Here is a 26735-nt window from a genome sequence, read left to right on the forward strand (position 1 = left end):
TCTAATAAAGAATTATAATTGTTAAAATAATGTAAGTAGCTTTATTAAAATTTTTAAGGATGGATTAAGGATTGATGGTTATAAATGGAGATGATGTTTAAATTGTATGAGTATCACTACGCTTTTGCTGTTTTTGTTTTATTTGGCAGTTGATAAAATTAATTTTCATTTATTGTTTACTGTGGTAAAATATATATAACATAAAGTTTATCATTTTAACCACTTTTAGTGTACAATCCAGTGGCATTAAGAACATTCACAATGTTGCCTGGGCAACACAGTAAGACTTCATCTCTACTCTTTAGAAAGGGTCATTCCAGATCAAATAACCTGGTAGCAGAGAACAAGGATGAACAATGAAGCCTCCCGGGTTTAGGATTTACAAAGAAGGAATCGAGAAAAGGTAACAACTTAGCAGAGCCACACAGAGAGCCTTAAATGCTATGTTAAAGAGTATGGACTTGCTGGGCATGGTGACTCACACCTGTAGTTCCAGCACTTTGGGATGCCAATGAGGGAGGATCACCTGAGGCCAGGAGTTCAAGACCAGCCTGGACAACATAGCAAGATCCCAACTCTACAAAAAAATTAAAAAAAAAAAAGCCAGGTATGATGGCACAGGCCTGAGTCCTATCTACTCAGGAAGCTAAGGCAGGAGGATTGTTTGAGCCCTGGAGTTTGAGGTTACAGTGAACTATGATTGTCCTACTGCACTACAGCCTACGTGACAAGAGAAAGTACTTGTGTCAAACAACAAGAAAAAAAAGTATGAAGTCAATTCCAAACAGAACTAGATATAATGAGAAACTTCTGCCATCACTGAGGCTGGAAAACTCTGTCAGAAATTGTATGCCAAAACATGCCCAAGCGTTAATAACGGCCACTGACTGGTCAGAAGTACTGTCAATCATAGAAGAGCGTATCTATTTATATATTTGCTGTCTCTATCTTTTCACTCTTTTTTTTTTTTAAGACATAATTTCACTCGTCACCCATGCTGAAGTGCAATGGTGCTATCTTGGCTCACTGCAAACTCCACCTCCTGGGTTCAAGCGATTCTTCTGCCTTAGCCTGACTAGCTGGGATGATAGGCATGTGCCACCACGCCTGGCTAATTTCGTATTTTTAGTAGAGATGGAGTTTCACCATGTTGGTCAGGCTGGTCTAGAACTCCCAAGCTCAAGTGATCCACCCAACATGGCCTCTCAAAGTGTAGGGATTACAAGTGTGAGCCACCACACCTAGCCCTCTATATTATCACTCTTTCAGTAAAACAATTTATTAAAATGTAATCCTAATCTTAGAGGATTAAAGACAATACTCAGATGTTTGGATCAGCATTTATTTAAAAAGAAAGCAGCTAGACTCCATTATCCATTAAAACCATTTCTCTTCTACGTCAAGTAAATCAATCACATACCACAGCATACCTTCAGGAGAGCACACTGCAGGAAGTTCAGAAAGGATAACCAACGCAGCTGAAACCAATCTACTTCCATCCTCTGATAGCATCTGTGGTTTTGTAGCTTTTACTCCTGGACTCCCTGTCAATTTAGGATTTAGTTCTGGGAGCTGTCTAACTAGAATGCATACACACAATTCCAGTGTTGCAAACACCAAAGACTTCCCAGGCACAAGTCCTCCAGTGTCCTTTCCCTCTCCAAACTCTGGCAGAGTTTCCTTTTCAGCAGCTCCATCATCAACTAAAAGACAGAAAGAATAGTGTTTAATAAATACTTTATGCCTGCTTTGCTTCTGGTAGATAGCAATTTAGTTAAATCCTGTTACAGGAAATATATTTATTTTATTTTAATTTTTTTGAGATGGAGTCTCACTCTGTCACCCAGGCTGGAGTGTAGTGGTGTGATCTTGGCTCACTGCAACTTCTGCCTCCTGGGTTCAAGCGATTCTCCTGCCTCAGCCACCCAAGTAGCTAGGATTACAGGCGCATACCATCATGCTCGGCTCATTTTTGTATTTTTAGTAGATACAAGGTTTCACCATGTTGGCCAGGCTGGTCTTGAACTCTTGATCTCAAATGATCCACCCACCTTGGCCTCCCGAAGTGCTGGGATTACAGATGTGAGCCACCACACTCAGCCAGGAAATACATTTAATGACTAAGTTTTGGGTGTTAAAGACTCAGAGAGAAAGAAGTTATGAAGGTAAAAGTAATCATCTTTATTATGACTTCTTATTGCAATGGGTCAAAAGAAGTCTTTTTAATTCCGTGACCCTTACAATATTGCCTGGTTAACTCCTTCTTGCTATTAAGACTGTAAACCTGATAGCTAGAGCTCCAGAAATTACCTTGTGACCTTAGGTATCAATGGTGGCTTGGCAGAAAGAAACTTATGTCCTTAACATCTTTAAGAAGGCGCCATACCAGCCCTAGACTGCCTACCTCTGGCTGCCTTTTCAGATGAGCAAATAAATCTTTGGGGTTTAATATTGGGTTTTCTATAATATGTAGTCAACTATAATCTTAAGTGGTAAACTATTCAATACCATATTAGACTTGTAAATGAACAATCTGCAAACGTAAGTTCTTTCCATGCACATTGGTAAACACAGCTAAAGCAAGTACTCTAAATAGTGTAAGGGATTTATTTCTTCCAGGTTTTGTTAAAATTCTCATTTCCCCAAAAGAATAGTAGTTTAAATACTGACAATATCTAAACTAACATAGAAGTGAATGAGAGGATTTAAAGCCATGCCAGGTCAGGCATGATGGCTCATGCCTGTAATCGCAGCACTTTGGGAGGCCGAGGTGGGTGGATTGCTTTAGTCCAAGAGTTTAAGAGACAAGGCTGGGCAACACGGCCACACCCTGTCTCTACTGAAAAATACAAAAACTTAGCCAGGCATGGTGGCATGTGCCTGTAGTCTCAACTACTCAGGAGGCTAAGGTGGGAGAATCGCCTGAGCCTGTAAGGCTGAGGATGCAGTGAGCCAAGATCGTGCCACTGCGCTCAAGCCTGGGCAACCTGAGTAAGACCCTGTCTCCCAAAATAAATAAATAAAGCTATGCATAAAGACTGTACTTTCAGAGATCATTTCTACAGTTTATTACTAGGTAGATTTCTCTAAATGTAGAACACAGAAAGTAAAATAAGGCCATGCCTAGACATGTTTTATTTGTACCACACACACAAGATTATCAAAACCATATAGATACATTAAATAATACTTCACAAAAGAATGATGCTATTTGGTTAACTTGGCATTAAAGGTTAACATTTACCTTCTGCACTTCGTCTTTTTTCCTTCACATGTTCTTGAGCAGCACAGATAATCTGCATTACCACTTCAAGTGAAGCCAATTGAACAGAAGGTGATTCTCTGGTCAAAATTACTCGATGTAGAACATTCAGCAATTCTATACCCAAGTCCTATCACAGAAAATATGTAGAGGACACTGTATTAGAAATCATACATTTCTTCTGTAAAAAATACAATGCTAAATGCCACGACAAAATTCAGAAAAAGAGAATGTAACAAATTGCTCACAAAAAAACAAAAATGTTAGTGCAATAAAGTTAAGTAGCACTTGCTCCATTTTAAATCAACTCCAGAGGCTGGGTGTGGTGGCTTACACGTATAATCCCAGCACTTTGGGAGGCAGAGGTGGGTGGATCACTTGAGACCAGGAGTTCGAGACCAAGTTTGGCCAACATGGTGAAACCCTGTCTCTACTAATAATACAGAAATTAACCGGGCATGGTGGCAGGCGTCTGTAATCCCAGCTGCTCAGGAGACTGAGGCAGGAGAATCACCTGAACCTGGGGGTAGGGAGAGTGCAGAGATTGCAGTGAGCTGAGACTGTGCCACTGCACTACAGCCTGGACAATAAGAAGACTTTGTCTGAAAAATAAATAAAAATTAAAAAAAAAAATCAACTCCAGATTGCTTTTTGTCAAATCTTGTGGGAGATGGTGTTATGACAAAAGATCATTTTCACATGAAACAGAAAAGAAAATTTCTAAAACAAGATGGGAAATTTGGCTAAAAGAATACACGACTGACATGTAGATTGACAGATTTATATTATTAAGAGTGTTTTCTAGTAATAATAAATAATGAGGGAGAAGTATGACTTTAAAAGTAATTGTGAGTAAATAAGCATAGAATGACTACACAAAGAATAAAATACACTAGAGAAATATTCCATTTTCTCTTCTCTTTTATATTGATTAGTCTTGGTTGCTTTCTTTCATCTTTGAAAATAATAAAGTAAATCTGTCATTATAATACTTGTTTTAACAGAGAAAACAAGCACAAAGGGTTTAAGATTTATTCAAGTCCAATCCAAGTCAGGAACCTGATTAATGCTTTAAGCCTAATAAAGTTAGTATTAAACACTTAAATAATAGACAGTCGTGGAGAGGAAATCATACTACTCATTTATCTTAACATCCAAGTGTCAATAACAAAAGTAATATACTGGATAAAACATGATATAAGAGTATCTGCCCAATGCATACTTGCCCTTGAGAAAAGCAGTCAAAGAAGTACCATACTCTGTACAGGAATCCTTTTCTTATGGCCACATCCAAGTTAGATATTAGTGCCTGACTCCATCTATAGGCTAGTAAGCAATCTCTTAAAAATACCTGGAGGGAGAACTCAGCCAACTGGAGTACTTTGTAATGGACAGTAAGTACATCATACTCATTAGATTCTCTCTTGGGGAATGGAATATAAGATATAGGTATATATACAAAGAGCAGGGTATGCAGAAGCAAAAAGAAACAAAGAATAAATGTCACATGTAACTAGTGACTACTGTCCTGGACAATGCAATACAGAACCTTCCCATCACTGCAGAAAGAAGCAGAGACAGAAAAGTGACAGAGTCAGAGGCATGACTGCTTCTGGGTCATATACTACGGCATTCTGGTTCAAAGGCCTAGCTGTGCGGCTGTACAGTTTTTAAAAAAATTTCTCTGTGTTTACTTTCTGTTAACTATAGAAACCTGAACATGTTTCTCTTCCTTAAAGTCTGCAGAAGCCTTACAAAAACAAAAACAAAAACCCAGAGAAATCACCTGATTACTGCCAATTTTTGATCTGGGCCAAGGTACATCTAGAAGTGCTTGCAATGCATGTAAACAAGCAGTTATGCTTTCCATGGTTGCGTCTGAACGTAAGGAACATAGAAATTCCACGCTGATTCCTGTGGAAACCAAAAAAGAGGAGTAGTCTTCTTTCAAATTATTAGTTTATGAAATTAAGTAATTAATCTATTATTTTGGTAAGATATATAAACAAACAGTAAGAAGGTAATGCAAATAAACCACAATGAATTTAAGACTAAACAATTAAAGGACAAAGCAAGTAACTTAATAGTTTGTTTCTATCTACATGTACAAAAATAATAATCTAAACAAGGCCTGTGCACTAGTTGCTTAGTTGCTATGAAACAGTTCAAAGCTGGAAAAATTATAATAAAATTGCACCAGAAAACATATGGAGTTCCTAACTTTACTTTGGCTAAAATTAACTGAGTAATTGTCACGTATCAGCCACTGTGCTTTTACATACATCTTTTTATTAAATCCTCGTAATAGTTGAAAAGTAGGCACTATTATTGACACTAATTCTGAGATAAATGAGCAGAGATCTAAACTAATTTGTATCTTTATTTTTAATTGACAATAATTGTGAGCTTGAGTAATTTAATTTGTTCAAGGTCAGTCATAATTAGGTGCATCAAAAATCTGAACTCAGTTGAATTGAATAGCTTATGCTCGTAGTAAATCTGCAATCCTTCATTCTATAAAAGTTTGTTTTTAAAAAGCTCTCATCCTATTGGCAACTGAAAACAAGTTTTTAATATGCTCAAGATACAGGAATCTGGTCATGTCTGGCCTGGGAATGAATAACAGAAACCCAGGAACCATAATCTTACTTAATTTAATCATTTACTTTTAAAACTTCATTATTTCATTTAATCAATAACTTCTTGATAAGTAATGGTCATATAGTTTGTTTCCGCAGAAATAGGTTAAGTATGTTAAAAAATGTATTCCATTTATTCTAGAAGCTCACTGAATTATCTTAGAAATATATCTCACGTTTAAAATAAAGTTCCAAGAAGGCTAAAAAATGAGCTAATTAAGCATCATAAAGCTAAAAATCTTACTTTTATATTTAATATTTGCTTGCAATATTAAGCATGTTTTCTAGAACCTTCCAATCTTTGACAACAAGGGGGAAAACCTCTCAGTATATTGATATTTTATATATATCTAGCAAGACAGAGATTGCCAGGCATGGTGGCTCACACCTGTAATCCCAGCAAGTGGGAGGCTAAGGAGGGTGGATCAGGCCAGGAGAAGGAGACTAGCCTGGGCAACATAGCAAAATCCTGTCCCTATAAAAAATAATTAGCTAGGTGTGGTGGCAAACGCCTATAATTCTAGCTACTCAGGAGGCTAAGGTGTGAGGATTACTTGAGCTCATGAGTTGGAGGCTGCAGTGAGCTATGATCATGCCACTTTACTCCAGCCTGGGCAACAAAATAAGATCCTGTCTCTAAAAATAAAGTAAGGCAAAATTAAAGAATAACCCCCCTAGGGTTGTATAAGTGGTTTAACTGACCTAAAATAAGATGGAATCTATCAGTGTAGACATCCTCAGGGGACTTTATGGTAGCCCCAGATGATGAACCCTGACACATGGAAGTTGGTGTTACAGGCCTGGAGAGATTAGATGCTCCTTCGTCTGGGTCAGCAACAACAAAGCCCGTGCTTGTAAGCCACAATGCCGTAGCATGGAGGATAAGCGCCCAAGAGTTGTAATAATGCAATTTTGCATTTTCACTAGTCTCTGCTGTGTAGAAAGCACCGCCTAAAGCAGACAGTTTCAGGAGAAATAAAAGAGATTAGCTTCCAATATATTTTCTCTTTTTTCTGTTGCAAGATGTAGACCATTTCCATCAATCTGAAAGTTCCTTTGTACCCTTTTTCAGTCAGTTCCCTATACTCTAAGGCAAGAACTTTCTAATTTTTATCAGCACAGATTAATTTTGCCTATTCTTGAACTTCATATAAATAGAATCACATATATAGTATCTACTTATTTGTGACTAACATTTTGTTAAGAAAATAATCTAACAACATTTTTAGAGATTCATTCATGCTGCTGTGTTATCAATATTTTGTTATCAATGTTCTTATTTTTCCTGGGAGTAAAACTGATAGGTCATAGGGCTGATCATAAAAAGTTTGCAGCCTAATTTGTATCTTTTTATAATTCAATCATAAATATTTTAAAACAAAATATGTGTATATGTGTGATTAAAATAAATACCAATACACATTTACCCACTTCAAAGATGGACATTAACATTTCTGATTTTCTTAAGTATCTCTCTCTTTTTTTTTAAATTCAGAGTCTCACTCTGTTGCCCAGGCTGGAGTATAGTGGCATGATATTGGCTCACTGCAACCTCCGACTTCTGAGTTCAAGTGGTTCTCCCGCCTCAACCTCCTGAGTAGCTGGGACTACAGGTGTGCACCACCATGCCCGGCTAAATTTTTGTATTTTAGTAGAGATGGGGTTTCACCATGTTGCCCAGGTTGGTAGTGAACTCCTGAGAGCTCAGGCAATTTGCCCACCTTGGCCCTCACAAGTGATAGGATTACAGGCGTAAGCCTCAGCACCCAAACAATTTTTTTCCTTAAAAAACCTAAAACTTTGTTATGCCACTAATTCTTGCTCCTCCTTCCATGACTACTTTTCTCAAGCCAGTGAGAATGACTCCTAGATATGGTCTTATACTTTCACAATAATGTATGTATTCAATAATAACACAAGCTATTATTTTTTGTTTAAAAGTTTACTTAAAAGGCATCATATAAAAACAAAAAAAAAAACAAAAATAAATAAATAAAAAGGAACCAACCCAAATGCCCATCAATGATAGACTGGATAAAGAAAAAAAGAAAAATAAATAAATAAATAAATAAATAAAATAAAAGGCATCATACTTTATGTATCCTTTTTGTTTTTTTAGATGGAGTCTCATTATGTTGCCCAGGTTGGCCCTAAATTCCTCAGCTCGAGTGACCCTCCTACTTCAGCCTCCTGAGTAGCTGAGACTACCGGCATGTACCACCATGCCTGGCTTACATGCATCCTTTATTACACCTATAATCCCAGCACTGCAGGAGGCTGAGGTAGGCAGATCACCTGAGGTCAGGAGCTCTACACCAGCCTGGCTAACATGGAGAAACCCCATCTCTACTAAAAACACAAAAATTAGCTGGGTGTGGTGGTACACACCTATAGTCCTAGCGACTCAGGAGGCTGGGGCAGGAGAATTGCTTGAACCTGGGAGGTGCAGGTTGTAGTGAGATGAGATCAAGCCACTGCACTCCAGACTGGGCCACAGAGCAAGACTCCATCTTAAAAAAAAAGTTTTTTTTTTTTCCCTTAACATTATGTTTTTAAGATTTATTTATAGTTGCTGTATGTCTGTCATTCGTTTTTCTGTTGTGTAAATAAATCAGTTTATTTTTATTTTGTTTCCACTTTTATGGTACTGAAAAGTACAACAAAGACTCCACATATCTTTTTGTGTATAATTCCAATGAAAATTCTAATAGAACCAGGCTGGGCACCATGATGTACACCATAGTCCCAGCTGCTTAGGAAGGTGAGGTGGGAGGATCACTTGAGCCCAGGAGTTCCAGGCTATAGTGCACTATGATTGCTCCTGTGAACAGTCATTGCACTCCAGCCTGGGCAACCCAGCAATACCTTGTCTCTAAAAACAAACATACCAACAAACAAATACACAGACACAAAACTAACAGAACTTTATAGGCTCATCCTAAAATTCCTATTAAAAAGTAAAAATACAATGATAGCCAAGACATTGTGGAATAACATGAAGGTAACCAACCCATAAAATGCAGTATTAGTAACTGACTAAAAGTAAGAACCTATCCCCATTCCACACACAAAATAAATTCCAGTTCTACCATAGTTCAAAACGTAAAAGGCAAAACTGTAAAGCTTATATGTCTTTATGATCTTAAGTTTAAAAATATATCTGGTGACATACAAAAACACAAACCATAAACGAGTGATTGATTATATTCCTTTTTTTTTTTTTTTTTTTAAGAGAGGGACTTGCTCTGTCACTCAGGCTGGAGTGCAGTGGCACAATCATAGCTGCCTGCAGCCTCCAACTCTTGGGCTCAAGGGATCTTCCCACATCAGCCTCCCCAGTAGCTGGGACTACAGGTAAACTACATCACACTCAGCTTACATTAGAATAAAAAAGGTAAAAGAAAAGGACAAGTTACAGACTGAGAGGAAATACAAGACATGCAACCATAAAGGAATAGTGTTGTATATATATATATAAAGGATTAAACAATCAGGAAGAAAACAATAAATAGCAAATAGCAGATGGTATTAGGCCTGGTATTGCCTAATAAGCCATCTTAACATACAGCTACAGGCAGCCAAAGATTATGATCAGGTTATTTATGGAAGAAACAAATTAAAGATTCTCAATCAAGGAAATAAGAAAATAAAACAATGAAATATTATTTCATAGCCATCTGATTGGCAAAAATTATTAAGTATAATAATATGGTAGTTATCTCTTGATAATGAAAACAAGTTACTGGTGGGTGTATCTCTCTTTTTTTTTTTTTGAGACAGAGTCTCACTCTTGTCACCTAGGCTGGAGTACAGTGGCGCAATCTTAGCTCATTGCAACCTCCACCTTTTAGGTTCAAGCAATCCTCCTGCCTCAGCCTCCCGAGTTGCAGGGATTATAGGCATCCACCACCACACTAGGCTAATTTTTGTGTTTTTAGTAGAGATGAGGTTTCACCACGTTGGCCATGCTGGTCTCAAACTCTGGACCTCAAGTGATCCGCCTGCCTTGGCTTCCCAAAGTGCTGCGATTATAGAAGTTTGAGACCAGCCTGGGCAACATGGCAAAACCCATCTCTACAAAAGGTACAAAAATTATCTGGGTGTGGTGGTATGTGTCTGTAGTCCCTGCTACTTGGGAGGCTGAAGTGGGAGGATCACCTGAGCCCAGTAGGTTGAGGTTGCAGTGAGCCAAAATTGTGCAACTGCACTCCAGCCTGGGCAACAACGTAAGACCTGGTCTCAAAAAAAAGAAAGAAAATGTGTTACTGCCACTCTGCCAGTCTAGGAATTATCTAAGTATTTTACCTCCTTACCTTCAGCAGGAAGTTGGGAGGCAAATTCTGAAGGCAAAGTTAAAAGAGCAAAATCCTGAAGTGCAGCAAGCCAGAGTCTGCTTAGTGTGCCAAGATCTGAGCAGACTAAGTCAAATAGTCCATCTGATGAACATGATCCATATCTGATACTGTCTTCTAAACAGGTGGTAGTCTTCAAAGCTTGTCTGTGGTTTTTATGTCTTTGCACAGTAATTATATAGACCTGTTAATTTAAAAACAAGAAAACCTTTTATCTGCTGAAAAGGTGCTATACAATTTTTATATCTTCCTGAAGACGCAGACTTATCTTTGAGCATACTGGACTTGAAATGCACTGTGATATCAAAAAAAGCCTGTGTGTGTAACTACACACAGAAAACTGGGGTAGAAAGACGCAGACTTATCTTTGAGCATACTGGACTTGAAATGCACTGTGATATCAAAAAAAGCCTGTGTGTGTAACTACACACAGAAAACTGGGGTAGAAAGAGCCAAAAATACTATCTTCAATGAGATGCATTAGGGATAACAAATATCTGGTAAATATGATGCCACTTCTCACATTTACAATCACAATACTGTATCACCACACTCTTTCTCATTAAGCTTGGTATGGCCTAATAAGCCATCTTAACATATGGCTACAGGCAGCCATCTCTTAACTGAAACAGTGAAAATATTTTCATTCAAACATATCACTAAATCTCTACAAAAAGTGTACAAAATAGATTTAACATGGATTATAGAATGTTAAAGCATGCAACACAGTATATAACATGCACTATATCTTTTTATCTACAACTCTAAAATCCAAAAAGCTCTGAAAAAACCTACGGTTTTGGCAAACTAATCTGGTGGCAAAACTGACTGAACGTATGTGAGGCCATTTATATCTATAAACACAACACAGTATGAATATTCAAACATTAATGTGTTTGATTATAGACTCTTGCCCCAGACTTCCTAGATAGATATGAAATACGCACTGTATTACTTTTCTAAAATCTCCTGAAGTCTGAATTCCAAATATATCTGCTTCAAAGACTTCAGATAAGGGATTATGGACCTCAATTATGAAAAATATATTGGTCAGTCATTATTAATCTTTATTGAGGAAATAGGAGGTAACAGGCTTAAGCAAAAGCACAGAGATTTAGATCCAGTCTATTTTATTTTATTTTTTATTTTTTTTTAAAGAGACGGGGTTTCACCATATTGGTCAGGCTGGTCTCGAACTCCCAACCTCAGGTGATCTGCCTGCCTCGGCCTCCCAAAGTGCTGGGATTACAGGCATGAGCCACCGCGCCTGGCCCAGTCTACTTTATTTTATTTTTATTGTTTTGAGACGATGTATCACTCTGTAGCCCAGGCTGGAGTGCAGTGGTGTTATCTTGGCTCACTGCAACCTCTGCCTCCCAGGTTTGAGCAATTCTCCTGCCTCAGCCTCCCAAGTAGCTGGGATTACAGGCACGCATCACCATGCCTGGCTACTTTTTATATTTTTAGTAGAGATAGGGTTTTACCATGTTGACTAGGCTGGTCTTGAGCTCCCGACCTCAAGTGATCCGCTTGCCTCAGCCTCCCAAAGTGCTGGGATTATAGGCATGAGCCACCGTGCCCAGTCTATTTTATTTAATTAAAAAAAAATTTTTTTTTTTTGAGACGGATTTTCACTCTTGTTACCCAGGCTGGAGTGCAATGGCGCGATCTCGGCTCACCGCAACCTCCGCCTCCTGGGTTCAGGCAATTCTCCTGCCTCAGCCGCCTGAGTAGCTGGGATTACAGGCACGTGCCACCATGCCCAGCTAATTTTTTATATTTTTAGTAGAGACGGGGTTTGACCATGTTGACCAGGATGGTCTTGATCTCTTGACCTCGTGATCCACCCACCTCGGCCTCCCAAAGTGCTGGGATTACAGGCGTGAGCCACCGCGCCCGGCCAATTTTAAAATTTTATATAGAGATGGGGTCTCAGTATGTTGCCCAGGCTGATCTCAAACTCCTGGCCTCAAGTAATCCTCTTGCACTGGGCTCCTAAAATGTTGGGATTATAAGCATGAGCCACTGCACCCGGCCAGATCCAGTTTATTGAATCTAGGCACAACTACTTCCTAATGAAGGATGTCCTAAATAATGACAAAAATAAAGATTCTACAACTTTCTGGGTTAAAATACCTCTACTGGAGGAAACCCTTTTGTACATGTTGGTTAATCTGTTAGATAAAATCTGAGGTTACATACCTTCATTAAAATGATATGTGAACTGGACCAGGCATGGTGGTTCATGCTTATAATCCCAGCACTTTGGGAGGCCGAGGCGAGTGAATCACTCGAGGTCAGGAGTTCGATACCAACCGGGCCAACATGGTGAAACCCTGTCTCTACTAAAAATACAAAAATTAGCTGGGCATGGTGGTTCACACCTGTAGTCCCAGCTACTGGGGAGGCTGAGACATGAGAATCGCTTGAACCTGGGAGGTGGAGGTTGCAGTGAGCGGAGATTGCTCAAATGCATTCTAGCCTCATCAACAAAGCAAGACTCTGTCTCAAAAAAAAAATATATATATATATATATGAACCAAGATTGGTCATGTTTGGTAACTGCTGAAGCTGGGTGATGGGTATATGTAGATTCATTATAAATATTATTACATTTACTTTTGCAAATGGTTAAACACTGCATAGTACCCAGCACTTTGGGAGGCCGAGGCAGATGGATCACGAGGTCAAGAGATCGAGACCATCCTGGTCAACATGGTGAAACCCCGTCTCTACTAAAAATACAAAAAATTAGCTGGGCATGGTGGTGCGTGCCTGTAATCCCAGCTACTCAGGAGGCTGAGGCAGGAGAATTGCCTGAACCCAGGAGGCGGAGGTTGTGGTGAGCCGAGATCGTGCCATTGCACTCCAGCCTGGGTAACGAGAGCGAAACTCCGTCTCAAAAAAAAAAAAACATTGCATAGTAAATTTAAAAATAATATACCTTTCTTCTTTATTAGGAAAGTAAATAGCATTTTACTATAAGATTTCTTTATTCTTGGAAAATAACTACTACTTAGTATTAAAAAATCATTCTATGAAAGAGCATCAAAAAACATTAAAGTACATGCTACAGAGTTGACAGAACATATAAGAAGACCCAAATTTCCAAGAATTCAAGATTCAATAAAAATTGATTTCCACTGTCTATTGTAAAGTCTCTCTGGCTTATAAGTGGAACTGCTTAAAGTAGAAGATAACAGACCATGGAAGACTTTTTAAAATGCTTGACCAACATATTAACATATACATACATCACATGTTGGAATTCTTTTTGTTTACCTTAAGAATGAATTTATTTGTAGTTAATTTTAAATAGTAAATTTCAGTTTATGGCCTAAGGTATTTATTAACAATTTCCAAAATTCATTATAAATTAAGAAGTACCAACCTCCGCCCAGGCTTTAAGCACAGCTAAGATCTCCATGGTAGAAGCACTTTCATTATATAAGTGACTTAGAGCTTCTTTTCCAGCCTGTATTTTTGTTAATGATGAGACAAGCAACTGATGAACTCTTCGTAGATCATTAAGGTCACTTACAACTCCACTTGCTATCCAGGCACTGCAAACCTAGTTTTCAAGAAATTAAAAGTTATATTTTAAAATTATAAATATCTCCCTTGGCTGGGTGTGGTGGCTCATGCCTGTAATCCCAGCACTTTGGGAGGCTGAGGCAGGCAGATTGCTTGAGCCCAGGAATTTGAGACAAGCCTGGGCAACATGTCAAAACTCTGTCTAAAAGAAAATACAAAAATTAGCTGGGCATGGTGATGTGCACCTGTAGTACTAAAAAGTCCTATCTAAAAAAAAAAATATCCATTGTGAGTTCAGCAGAGCTCACATGTCAAGAATCTAGACACTGAGACTATATTGCTACTGCTTTCAAGAAATCCTATGGAAGGAGGCCGATAATGTTAGTCAAAGTCAGCATTTCCAAAGGGAATGAAATCTTAAGGTTGAAGCAAGGAAACCAGTGCTAATGAGTATATAAATTGAACAGCTCTAGATGAATTAATATTGAGAAATGAAGCTATGAAATCATAAAACCCCAACAAAAATTTTTGGTTGTTTTGAAGACAGTGTATTTTTAATCTTAAAAACAAAACATCATTAATTCTACAATGCAAAACACTCAAGCTATGGTTTTTCCAGGTGTCATGATATTGCTCTCTCTTTTTTAAGGATAGGATCTTGCTCTATAGCCCAGGCTGGAATGTAGTAGCACCATTGCGGCTCCTGCAGCCCTTATCTCCCTGGTCCAGGGGATCCTCCCACCTCAGCCTCCTAAGTAGCCGGGACCACAGGCACACACCACCATGCCTGGCTAATTTTTATAGAGACAGAGTCTCCCTATGTTGCCCAGGCTGGTCTTGAATTCCTAAGCCCAAGTGAGCCACTTGCCTTGGCCTCCTAAAGTGCTGGGATTACAGGAATGAGCCACTGTGCCCAGATGATATTTCTCTTTTTCTAAGAAAAATTTATTTTTCCTCTTCTGTGTATTTATTTAGTTCTTGTCTCATCTCACAAAATATTTCTGGTAGCTTACAGCAAGAACACACACAATAAAGTTATAACAGAGATTCCTAAAACATTTAACATAGTTCTCTGAAAGCACTCAACTATTTCCCAAATATAATTAAAGAAAATTGAAAGAACTGACTAAAATTAGTTTTTCCCACTAAATTTATAATTAATTTATTCATGCCAGTCCTGTTTTTAATTATTCCAGGTCATTCAAGGCTAGATTTTTTTTTTTCTTTGAGGCAGTCTTGCTCTGTCATCCAGGCTGGAGTACAGTGGTATGATTTCAGGTCACTGCAGTCTCCACCTCCCAGGTTCACGTGATCCTCCCACCTCAGCCTCCTGAGTACCAGGGCCAATAGGCGCCTACCACCATGTCCGGCTACTTTTTTGTATTTTTAGTAGACTGGGTTTCACCATGTTGGCCAGGCTGGCCTCTAACTCAAGTGATCCTCCTGCCCTGGCCTCTCAAAGTGTTGGGGTTACAGGCATGAGCCACTGTGCCTGGCCTAGGGCTGGATATTAAGTGTTTGACAACGCAGTCTGAGATAAGCAACTGTTTAAAACTGTATCCTATATGGCTCTTAGGTATATGAAAAAGTGCTCAATCTCATTTAAAATACAAATCTAAACTATCCTGAGATAGCCTTTTTATTCTATCATATAGACAAAAATCTAAAAGTTTGATGACTAACAACGTTGCTGGGACTGTGGCAAAACAGGTACTTGTACAACAATGCTGGTGGAAATTTAAATGGTAAATACCTCTAATACACTCTTGAATCCATCAATTCAATTTTGAGGAATTTATCTCACAGATATGCTTATATCCAGTGAAATGACCCATGCCCAAGGTCATTAATACAGCACTATTCTAATAGCAAAAGACAAAAAACCCCAATGTCCATCAATATGAAACTGGTTAAATAAATTGTAACATATCTATATAGTGGATTATCATGCAGTTGTCAAAAATAAAGAGGAAGTTCTCTCTATTTGAGAAGAAAAATGTAAGCTGTGATTGCCAGTAAGACAACTATAAAGAAAAAGCAATGGTAAAAAATACAAACTAGAGGATTGCTTCCCAACATTATTTCTTAAGCTTCATCTTTTAACCATTTACCTGACATGCTTTGGCAGTGACATCAGGTGGTGTCTCTGAAGTGAAGGCTGGTCTAAGTGCTGCTCCTACCTGGCAAGAAATTATATGACATATCAAACATCAATAAGTTAAGACAGTGCAAGTTCTCCCTCTTTTTAATGTTATTTTAAAATGATTTATTTATAACAGGTATTATGGATAACTGTTGTTTTGCCTACCCAATGTATCTTCCCCTGTTTTTGGATAACAGCATCCCAATTTTTCCTTCAGGAAACAATCTTCTCTCCCCAACTCTCAATCTCTCTCTCTCTTTTTTTTTAGATGAGTCTCACTGTGTCGCCCAGGCAGGCTGGAGTGCAGTGGTGCAATCTCGGCTCACTGCAACCTCTGCCTCCCAGGTTTCAAGCAATTCTCCTGCTTCAGCCTCCCAAGTAGCTGGAATTACAGGTACATGTCACCATGCGCAGCTAATTTTTATATTTTTAGTAGAGACAGGGTTTTACCATGTTGGCCAGGCTGGTCTCAAACTCCTGACCTCAAGTGACCCTCCCGCCTTGGCCTCCCAAAGTGCTGGGATTACAGGTGTAAGCCACCGCACCCGGCCCCTCCCCAACTCTTAATCCATATTGCTGTTTTGGAGCTGACAGCATTGCCTGGCTCCAGGGACTCATGCTGGGATAATGAAAGCTCTCAAGACTTTCACTGGGATTACTGAGAAAGAAGCACTGTATCTTTCTAAGACTCTGGGTGCTAAGAAAGCCATCCTGATAACACATAGAGAGAATAAACCTGAGAATAAGGCCACAGTGGAAGAAAGCAGAGACAGCTAAGAGATTGCTAATATAATTTTTCTTTCCTACTTGAGTTGCATTTCTAACACTTGCAATTCTAAGAGGGCTGAAAATATAACAGAGCTCCTCTTAATTAGGCTGAATTATAATATTCTAATATGATAGTTCTATGTAACTTTAATTGCTTCATTTTGCTTTGTCCCTAAGTATATGTTGGTATTAGCTGAATGAAGTAATGAAGACTGCTAATCAACTGATGAACTGCTCTGGTATCCCTAACTGCTAGCCATCAGAAGTTGCTTCTGATCATAATGAGATATCTCTTTGGATGAATGCTGCTAGAGGATTACAAGAAAGCTGCTGATTTTGTTTTCTTCCTTGATCTTCCTAAATTGTACAGTGGACCAGTCAAACAATCAGTTAAAAAGATTACACAACCAGTAAGAGAAACCTGAATCTTTGGGCTGGGCCTGGTGGCTCATGCCTGTAGTCCCAGCACTTTGGAGAAAGACAGATCACTTGAGCCCAAGAGTTCGAGACCAGCCTGGGCAACATGGTACAACCCCGTCTTTAAGAAAAATACAAAAATTGGCCAAGTGTGGTGGTGTGTGCCTGTAGTTACAGCTACTTCAGGTTGCAGTGAGCCCAAATTACGCCACTGCACTCCAGCCTGGGCAACAGGATAAGACCTTGTTTCAAAAACAAACACAAAAACAAAATGCCACAGAAATCTGAATTGCTTCCTAAGTATAGAAAAAAAATGAAAGAGGTTATATATATTATGAAAATTAACCTTTAAGGTTATAAAACACTTGTTTTTTGTTTTTGTTTTCTTTAACAGGAATTTTTTTTTTTTTTCCTGGAGATGGGCGTCTCCGTATGTTGCCCAGGCTGGACTGGAACTTCTGGCTCAAGTGATCTTCCTGTCTCACCTCCTAAGGAGCTGGGACTACAGGCATACTACAGTGCCCAAAAGACCTGTTTTATGTACTCTGCTTTGACTTGAAGCTTTATAAAGTATTAGCTCTAAGATATCTTCTTCGAACATATGTACTTTCTATATATGGATTATACTGGTGGTATGTTAGCAGAGATATACACTCATTTATGAGGTGACATCCCAATTAGGTTCATAGACAGATCTCTTCCCTCTTTTCCTCTCTTCCTCCCTCCCTCCCTCCCTCCCTTCCTTTCTCTCTTTCCCCCTTTCTTCTTTTAAACTTTCCCATCCTCAGACAGTTTCGCAGACTTTTTTTTTTTTGAGACAGTGTCTGGATCTGTCACCCAGGCTGGAGTGTAGTGGCACAATCTCAGCTCACTGTAACCTCTGTTTCCTAAGCTCAAGTGATTCTTCCACCTCAGCCTAAGACTACAGGTACACACCACCATGCCAGCTAGTTTTGTTATTTTTGGTAGAGATGGGGTTTCCCCATGTTGCCCAGTCTTGAATTCCTGGGCTCAAAGCTACCCGCCTGCTTCAGCCTCCCAAAGTGCTGGGATTACAGGTATGAGCCACTGCACCTGGTCTTAATGGGCTTTTTATCTGTGTGTTTAATAATAAAATTCTCTAACAGAAAGTGCTTACATTGGCTTGATACTGTTCCAGAATCACATGACCTGGAAACTCTGGTTCTGGAACAGTTGCAAATCGCCGAATAACAACTAACAGCATTTCAAGGCCAGAAAGACGGAGATGGTCATTGTGATCTGTGGCAGCCATAAAAGCCATGCGAATTAAGTCAGCAAGATGCAACACCAAAAAATCACCTATAAGATTAAAAAACATATTGGGAGAAAAGAAGATTAGAAAATATCAAAAAAATGTGCTGGAACTAAGACTTACATTAAGTGATAATCTTTCCTCCTCTAATTTTATAACCTAGACTTTAAGTACCTCTGACTTGATACACTGTTTTTATTGTTTGTTAACTATATACTTTGAAGCTGGATTTAATGTACACTGCAAATACACAAAAAAACTGTTCCAAAGCTAATAATTATATACAGCTACTCAGGGCAGAATTAGCATCTTTTAAGAGTCCTAATAATATCTTCAATAAAAATTTTGTTAAGATTTTATGATAACAATACATTAGTTGGTACTGAGGAGACTTTGGGCTTTGATTAATACAGCAGAAATTTATTCTCTTTATGTCAAGTTGAAGCTAAGATGTAATGTTCGTTTAAAAAAAGAAAAGTTTTACATGGCTCTCTATATCAACTACAGTGTCTTATTTATACATATCTTGCCAAACACACAAATGAGGGGAGCATAAAGAACATTTCTAGCTGTAGAAATGATAAATGAGAATTCCTTTCATTCCTATAACACATTGTTTGGTATAATAAATCTCCTGTGGAATAATATAAGAAAATCGTTTAACAGAAGAAATCAACATATCTTAGTAAATGCCAACTACAACTTTAACTGAGAGCAAAGGAATCAGTAAGTATCTACTTACTGATAAAATTTACAGCATGTAAATTTTATAAACTGTAGCAGAGCTCATCACAAGTAGGAGACTCAAAAAATGTGTACTTAAAAAATAATTAAACCAGAGACACCTAAATCATACTCAGACTGGAAATAGCAACCTTTTGCTTTGTAATTCTATTGTCTGGTAAAGAAGACATCTAAGGCATTTAGAAATATGCACTGTGGACAGGTGCAGTGGCTAATGCCTATAATCCCAGCACTATGGGAGGCTGTGGGCGGGGGAGTCACTTGAGCCCAGAAGTTTGAGACAAGCCTCGGCAATGTAATAAGATCCCATTTCTACAAAAAAAAGGAAAAACTAGATGGGCATGGTGGTATATGCCTATAGTCCCAGCTACTCGGGAGGCTGGGGTGGGAGAATTGTTTGAGCCTGGAAGGTTGAGGCTACAGTGAGCTGTGATCATGCCACTGCACTCCAGCCTGGGTGACAGGGTGAGATTCTGTCTCCCAAAAAAAAAACAACAACAACAACAAAACAACCATATATGTGTGTGTGTGTGTGTGTGTGTGTGTGTATGTATTGTGTCTTCGAACATGAGCTTAAGTGAATTTGAAAAATTAGACATCAAACCCTAAAGACAAACATAAATAGGTAAAAATAATACACTTGAACAGTAAGAGGTGGTCAAAATGGTCTTACAATCAGGTTTACTTAACAAGGAGAAAGGCTCAAATGTGTTCTAGTTAATATCTATGATGCTAAAATAATCTATAAGAAAAAACTAGCCCAAGTTACAAACCAGGAAATAATTTTTGAGAACTAGTTTATGTTCATACTATTTCCCAAGAACTAATTATTTTCTATAAACTTAACTCATTGCACATGCTCATTAAAGTGAATGCCAATTTAAGAAGTTTAATCATTAAAAATGTATTTAAACATGAAGTGATGTGATCATAGCTCACTGCAAGCTCAAACTCCTGGGCTCAAGTGATCCTCCTGCCTCAGCCTCTCAAGTAGCTGGAATTATGGGTGCACACCACCATGCCCTGCTAATTTAAAAATATTTTTTTAGTAGAGAAAATGTTTCATTGTTGCCCAGGCTGGTTTCAAACTCCTGGACTCAAGCGATCCTCCTGCCTCAGCCTCCCAAAGTGTTGGGATTATAGGTATGAGCCACTGTGTCTGACTAGTTTCATTTTTAAAATTTATATTAAAACCATAAGCAGACAGCATTTTTACACATATCATTTGGTGTTTTCATTACTATGTCACTTACTTCTTGAATCTCTTTTTTTCATTTCTTGTGCTAAAGCAATGTCAAAATGTGCACTGTTAGCATTCTCACATTGGTTAATTATCCTACAGACACATTCAGCAGTAAAGACTCTAGTAGCCCACTGGGGATTGGTAAAAGGATGGGATTTTTCATCATGTCTGGTGGTCAGGACTGACGTATCATCCCCTTTATCTCCTTCTTCTTCTTGCATTGTATCCACACAAGTTAGAGCTGTAAAATCTTTTATTAAAGGAGAACAAATGTAATTATAATCAATTGAAAGATATATATATATACATACACACACACACACACACACATATTTATATTAAAAGGAACACAAAAATGACTTCAAATTCAGACTAGAATTGGTATTGATCAATTATCAATTGCTATTGATCAAACTTTTTTTTAACAATATCAAATAATTAGATCTAGTAACTGCAGTTGTTTAAAAGAGATGCTTTAATACTGTTCCAGGTGAAAATGACAAAGCTGTTATCAATCCCCTGCATGTAGGTGGATGTACTTAAGTAAACTCAAAATTCTCTAGTAGGGAGTATGTATGGGATACACTGGGAAGGCTGTTTTAACACTGGAGCCTTGCATGGATTTAAGAAGGTTCCTGAATCTATTCAAACTGTCTGAAAATATTTTTCTTAAGATAGACCCATTGCTATTATTACAGTATCAAATTTGTACTGATAGCTAAGAGTCACTGAGTAGTGAATTATCTCCTCTACTTATTAACTGTTAAACTTACCAACTGTTTACAAACTGAAAATGGAACTAATGCTATGAAACAAACCAAACTGCTTTTCTTATATTATCCCATATATCAACATTTTTTGCATGTTAGAATAGCAAAAATGTCAAAAATAAGGTTAAGGCAAAGTTAACAGAGCCTGGAAGGTGTTTCCTGAGAAGGTATGGAGCCAAATCACAGAAGATGAAGAACTGATGGCAAGATAAAACAGAGCAAGCTCAGGGAATATGAATGTAAAATTTAAAAAAGTTAAGTGAGACATCAGAAAAATGTAATCAGTCTATCTATGCACATATATATGTTCTTTTTTTAAATTTTATTTTATTTTTGAGACAAGATCTTGCTCTTTTACACAATCATGGCTCACTGTAGCCTAGAATACCTGGACTCAGGCAACATTTTCTTTTAAAGAAGTCCTTGCAATTTCTTGAGTAGTGGGGACAGAAGAGAGAATTAGAGAAATAAAACATGTATATTGTAATAGTTGAAACAGCAGGTATAATCACTGGAGAGGAACCAATAAGAATCAAGATAGAAAGAGGAGAATACAAAACATTCCGGGGATTTTATGTTAACTTTTTTTCCTATCACACAATTGAGACACGAGAGCTACCTTAAATTTTAAGGCTTGGGCAACGGAGTTGGGAGCACTGAACTACAGTGGAAAGCTTGTGAATTTTAAAAGTTATGTAGGCATAGGACTGAATTTGTCTATGTCTTCGGGTTGGTTACCTGTCTGGGCCTGTTTTCTATAAAAAAGTATAAAACTGCCTATGCGCAGGATGAGTTAAAAGATTAAATCGGGTAAATTATGTACAGTTCTTGGAAAAGAATTGTTTTTTCTCTTCTTTATTCCTCTTATTTATTTTGTCTCTTACCCCAAGGATACGAATATTAAAGATTTGCATATACTTTCTCATGAACAATTATCTTGCATTACTAAAGACATTATGGCAATGACACCGTTTTCTAATACTATTTGAAATTAACATTATTATTATATGTAGCGAAACTGGCTTGCTCAAAATGTTGTAACTTTGGAGAATTTTCTCTTATGGTGACTAAACAATTTCATATAATGTGTGGCATGGGGTGGGTATGCATGTATGTATGTATGTAGAGACAGGGTCTGACTCTATTGCCCAGGCCAGAGTGCAGTGGTGTGATACTGGCTCACTGCAACCTCTACCTCTCCGGCTCAAGCAATCCTCCCATCTTAGCCTCCTGAGTAGCTAGGACTACAGGCGTGAGTTGTAGTCCTAGCCCAGCTAATGGCCTGCCTTAGCCTCCTAAAGTGCTGGGATTACAGGCACAAGCCACTGCAGTTGGTCTCAAATATTTATTGTATGTATGAATAGAAATGATGAGGATAATATAAATTAAGTCCCACCTTTTACAGCATAAGTAATAACTCTACTTTTTGGTTTGTTTTACATAGGAAAGTCATCTAAGACAGCAAAAGGGAAAAAAAGCAGGCTTAAGTATTGGATTTATATTGTTCAAATTAAAGAGAATTCTAAAACACTAGAAATATAATCTTCATCTGAAGAAAGAAACAATCAGACAATCAGAATCCAGCCAGACAAGACTGATGAGTTCTCAGTGGTAAACAATTTTATGTAAAGTCTTAAATTTCAATTTTATTATTTAACTGATAACGACCAATGCTTACCAGTTGATGTAGCAAGTACATCTTTACAAAGCTTTAACCAAAGGGAGAGTTTTTTCACAGCCATAGATGTAAGCATATAATTTAAAGTCTCTTTGATATCATGGCATAATTTGTCATCTGTCTCTTTGTCTAGCAAGATCAATAATGCCCCCTCAAGGCCGACTTCTCTGATGTTAGCATCTGACAAGAGGAAAAACAATGATCTAAGTAATATAGAAAGCAAAACTACCATATCAGAAGCTCACAAATTCAGTAGTTATTCAAATAGTAGATAAAAATATATATTAAATAACTAGTCCAAATACCACGTTTTAATCTACTGAGATCCATTTTAGTTCACACTTGAATTCTGTCGAATTTTGGGATTATTTATGATCCTATATAGCCGTATTTTATGTAATGTCACTGAAAGGAAAGTATTAAGAATTACTGTGTTTTCTTAATCAGGTAAAAATTCTTACCCAATTAGTGTCCAATACTTATACATTTTATTCAGTGCTTCTTCCCCATTTTGAGACAGTCTTGCTCTGTCACCCAGCCTGGAGTGTAGTGGTACAATCTCAGCTCACTGCAACCTCCATCTCCTGGGTTGAAGCAATTCTCCTGACTCAGTCTCCCAAGTAGCTGGGATTACAGCTGCCTGCCACCACGTCTGGCTAATTTTTTGGAGTAGAGATGGGGTTTCGCCATGTTGGCCAGGCTGGTCTTGAACTCTTAACCTCAAGTGATCCCCCTGCCTAGGCCTCCCAAAGTGCTGGGATTATAGGTGTTGAGCCACAGTGCCCGGCCACCAGTGCTTCTTAGTATAATTATTTTTTAATTTTAAATAAACACAATTAAGTTTTCCTCATTCTGGTATAAAGTTTTAAAATTTATTAACATGAGATAAAGCCCAAAGAGAAAAAAACACTATATGGAAAACACTGTTTAATTACTCCAATTAAGCTATTGTGGACTACTGAATAAACATATATCACTATACAATATTCTCACTACTACGAAGTAACACCTCTAAGGGGAAATGCAATCCTTGATCTAGCATCAACTATTATCTTTAATTCTGAAAGTGCCAAAAGGACAAATACATTTTCTCTTGAACAGTTAACTCATCTAGCATTTATGAAAACATGTAGATTTAAAAGATTCTATTACTAGTAGACTATTTATTTATTTTTGGAGACAGAGTCTTGCTCTGTTGCCCAGATTGGAGTGCAGTGGCACAATCTCACTGCAACCTCTGCCTCCCAAGTTCAAGTGATTCTCCTGCCTCAGCCTCCCCAGTAGCTGGGATTACAGGTGTGTACCACCATGTCTGGCTAATTTGTTTTATATTTTTAGTAGAGATGAGGTTTCACCATGTTTGCCAGGCTGGTCTCGAACTCCTGACCTCAGGTGATCCACTGGCCTTGGCCTCCCAAAGTGCTGGGATTACAGGTGTGAGCCACTGTGCCTGGCCTTTGTGGGTGTTTTGTTTTGTTGGTATTAGATTGTTTTAAAAGAGAAGTTATCTTTTAAAGATCAGAAGGAGGTGGTAGAAATGTTTCAGATTAGGGGTCTAAAAAGATATGGCAGCTAAAGTAATGTAAGAGTCATGACTGGATCTTAGATTTAGGTGGGGGGGAAGGGGAGGACTCATAAAGGACATTTGGATGACTAGGGAAAAGTATATGAGGACAGTAAATCAATACTGATTTTCTTAAGTGTGTGATCATGTATGGGTATGTCCTTTGCATTAGTCCATTTTTGCTATAGAGACATACCCAAGACTGGGTAATTTATTTAAAAAAGGTTTCAGGCCAGGCATGGTGGCTCACGTCTGTAATCCCAGCACTTTGGGAGGGCGAGGCAGATGAATCACCTGAGGTCAGGAGTTCAAGATCAGCCTGGCCAACATGGCAAAACCTCATCTCACTAAAAATATAAAAAATTAGCTGGGCGTGGTGGCAAGTGCCTGTAATCCTAGCTACTTGGGAGGCTGAGGCAGGAGAATCGCTTGAACCCGGGAGGCAGAGCTTGCAGTAAACCGAGATTGCGCCACTGCACTCCAGCCTGGGCAACAGAATGAGACTCTGTCTCAGACAGAAAAAAAGAAAAAAGAGGTTTCATTGACTCACAGTTCTACATGACTGGGGAAGCCTCAGGAAACATACAATCATGGTGTAAGGAGAAGAGGCACATCTTACATGGCAGCAAGCAAGAGAGAGCATGTAAAGGAAGTGAAGGGGGAAGAGCCCCTTGTAAAACCAACGGATCTTGTGAGAACTCACTATCATGAGAATGGCACGGGGGAAACCGTCCTCATGATCCAATCACCTCCTACCAGGTACCTCCCTCAACAACTGGGGATTATATTTGAAGATGAGACTTGGGTGGGAACACAAAACCAAGCCGTATCATTCCACCCCTGGCCCTTTCCAAGTCTTATGTCCACATTTCTAAACCAATCATGTCTTCCCAACAATCTCCCAAAAGTCTTAATTCCTCAGCATTAACTCAAAAGTCCACAGTCCAAAGTCTCATCTGAGACAAAGCACGCCACTTTGGCCTATGAGCCTATAAAATCAAAAGGAAGTTAGTTTCTTTCTAGATACAACGGGGTACAGGCATTAGGTAAATGCTCTTGTCCCAAATGAGAGAAATCAAGCCAAAACACAGGGGCTACAGACCCCATGCAAGTCCAAAATCCAGTGGGGCAGTCATGAAATCTTAAAGCTCCAGAATGATCTCCTTTGACTCCATGTCTCACATCCAAGGCACACTGATGCAAGAAGTGGGCTCCTAAGGCCTTGGGCAACTCCATCCCTGCAGCTTTGCAGAGTATAGCCCCCTGCCCTGGCTGCTCTCACTGCTGGCGTTAAGGGTATGCGACTTCTTCAGGCACATAATGCAAGCTGTCAGTGGATCTATCATTCTTGAGTCTGGAGGCCCTCTTTTTCTTTCCTTTTTTTTTTTTTTGAGACGGAGTCTCACTCTGTCACTCAGGCTAGAGTACAATGGCATGATTTCGGCTCATTGCAACCTCCGCCTCCCAGGCTCAAGCAATTCTCTTGCCTTAGACTCCTGTTTAGCTGGGATTACGGGTGCGTGCCACCACGCCTTGCTTATTTTGTATTTTTAGTAGAGATGGGGTTTCAGCATGTTGGTCAAGCTGGTCTCGAACTCCTGACCTCATGATCCACCCTCCTTGGCCTCCCAAAGTGCTGGGATTACAGGGGTGAACCATCACGCCCAGCCTTGATGGTGGCCCTTTCCTTACAGCTCCACTAGGCAGTACCCCAGTGGGGACTCTGTGTGAGGGCTCCAACCCCTCAGTTCCCCTTAGCACTGCCCTAGCAGAGGTTCTCCATGAGGGTTTCACCCCTGCAGCAGCTTCTGCCTAGACATCTGGGCATTTCCATACATCCTCAGAAGTCTAGGTGGAAGTTTCCAAACCTCAGTTCTTGAATTCTGCATACTAGCAGGCCCAATATCACATGGAAATTGCCAAGGCTTGGGGCTTGGACCCTCTGAAGCAATGGGCTGAGCTGTACCTTGGCCCCTTTTAGGCATAGTTGGAATAGCTGGGAAACAGGGCAACAATTCTTAAGGCTTCACAGAGCAGGGGAGTGCTGGGCCTGACCCACAAAACCATTTTTCCCTCCTAGGCCTCTGGGAGGGGCTGTTGCTAAGGTCTCTAACACACTCTGGAGACATTTTTTCGACTGTATTGGCAATTAAGATTAACATTTGACTCCCTGTTACTTAATGAAAATTTCTGCAGCAAGCTTGAATTTCTCCTCAGAACATGGGGTTTTCTTTTCTATCACATCCTTGGGCTGCAAATTTTCCAAACTTTTATGCTCTGCTTCTCCCATCTTTTTTTTTTTTTTTTTGAGTCTCCTTCTGTTGTCTAGGCTGGAATGCAGTGGTGCA

The 26735-nt window shown here is 38.9% G+C and overlaps 1 protein-coding gene, 1 long non-coding RNA gene and 1 pseudogene across 9 annotated transcripts in view; 2 read left to right on the forward strand and 1 right to left on the reverse strand.

The window, feature by feature from the left end:
- Window positions 1-26735, reverse strand: part of HEATR5A (HEAT repeat containing 5A) — a 136817-nt gene that overhangs the window by 9860 nt on the left and 100222 nt on the right. For 7 of the 8 annotated variants that reach the window (XM_064365765.1, XM_064365767.1, XM_064365768.1 and 4 more), the window contains 10 exons: window positions 22824-23003; window positions 20386-20625; window positions 18254-18435; window positions 15899-15967; window positions 13645-13824; window positions 10215-10437; window positions 6604-6852; window positions 5049-5176; window positions 3245-3392; window positions 1431-1703 (listed from right to left, as the gene is read on the reverse strand). In XM_064365765.1, coding sequence (XP_064221835.1) covers window positions 1431-1703; window positions 3245-3392; window positions 5049-5176; window positions 6604-6852; window positions 10215-10437; window positions 13645-13824; window positions 15899-15967; window positions 18254-18435; window positions 20386-20625; window positions 22824-23003 — 1872 coding nt within the window. The remainder of the gene's footprint in view (window positions 1-1430; window positions 1704-3244; window positions 3393-5048; window positions 5177-6603; window positions 6853-10214; window positions 10438-13644; window positions 13825-15898; window positions 15968-18253; window positions 18436-20385; window positions 20626-22823; window positions 23004-26735) is intronic. The other variant, XM_064365769.1, reaches the window with a different exon arrangement.
- LOC135270413 (uncharacterized) lies at window positions 168-19618 on the forward strand. Its single transcript, XR_010338551.1, has 3 exons — window positions 168-403; window positions 16199-16324; window positions 17510-19618. It is a non-coding gene; the product is annotated as an uncharacterized LOC135270413 (long non-coding RNA).
- On the forward strand, window positions 3035-3113 carry LOC135270505 (small nucleolar RNA U3; annotated as a pseudogene).

Source organism: Aotus nancymaae, unplaced genomic scaffold (genome assembly GCF_030222135.1).
Source record: "Aotus nancymaae isolate 86718 unplaced genomic scaffold, 86718_ANA_hifiasm-v0.15.2.pri h1tg000062l, whole genome shotgun sequence".
NCBI lineage: Eukaryota > Metazoa > Chordata > Mammalia > Primates > Aotidae > Aotus > Aotus nancymaae.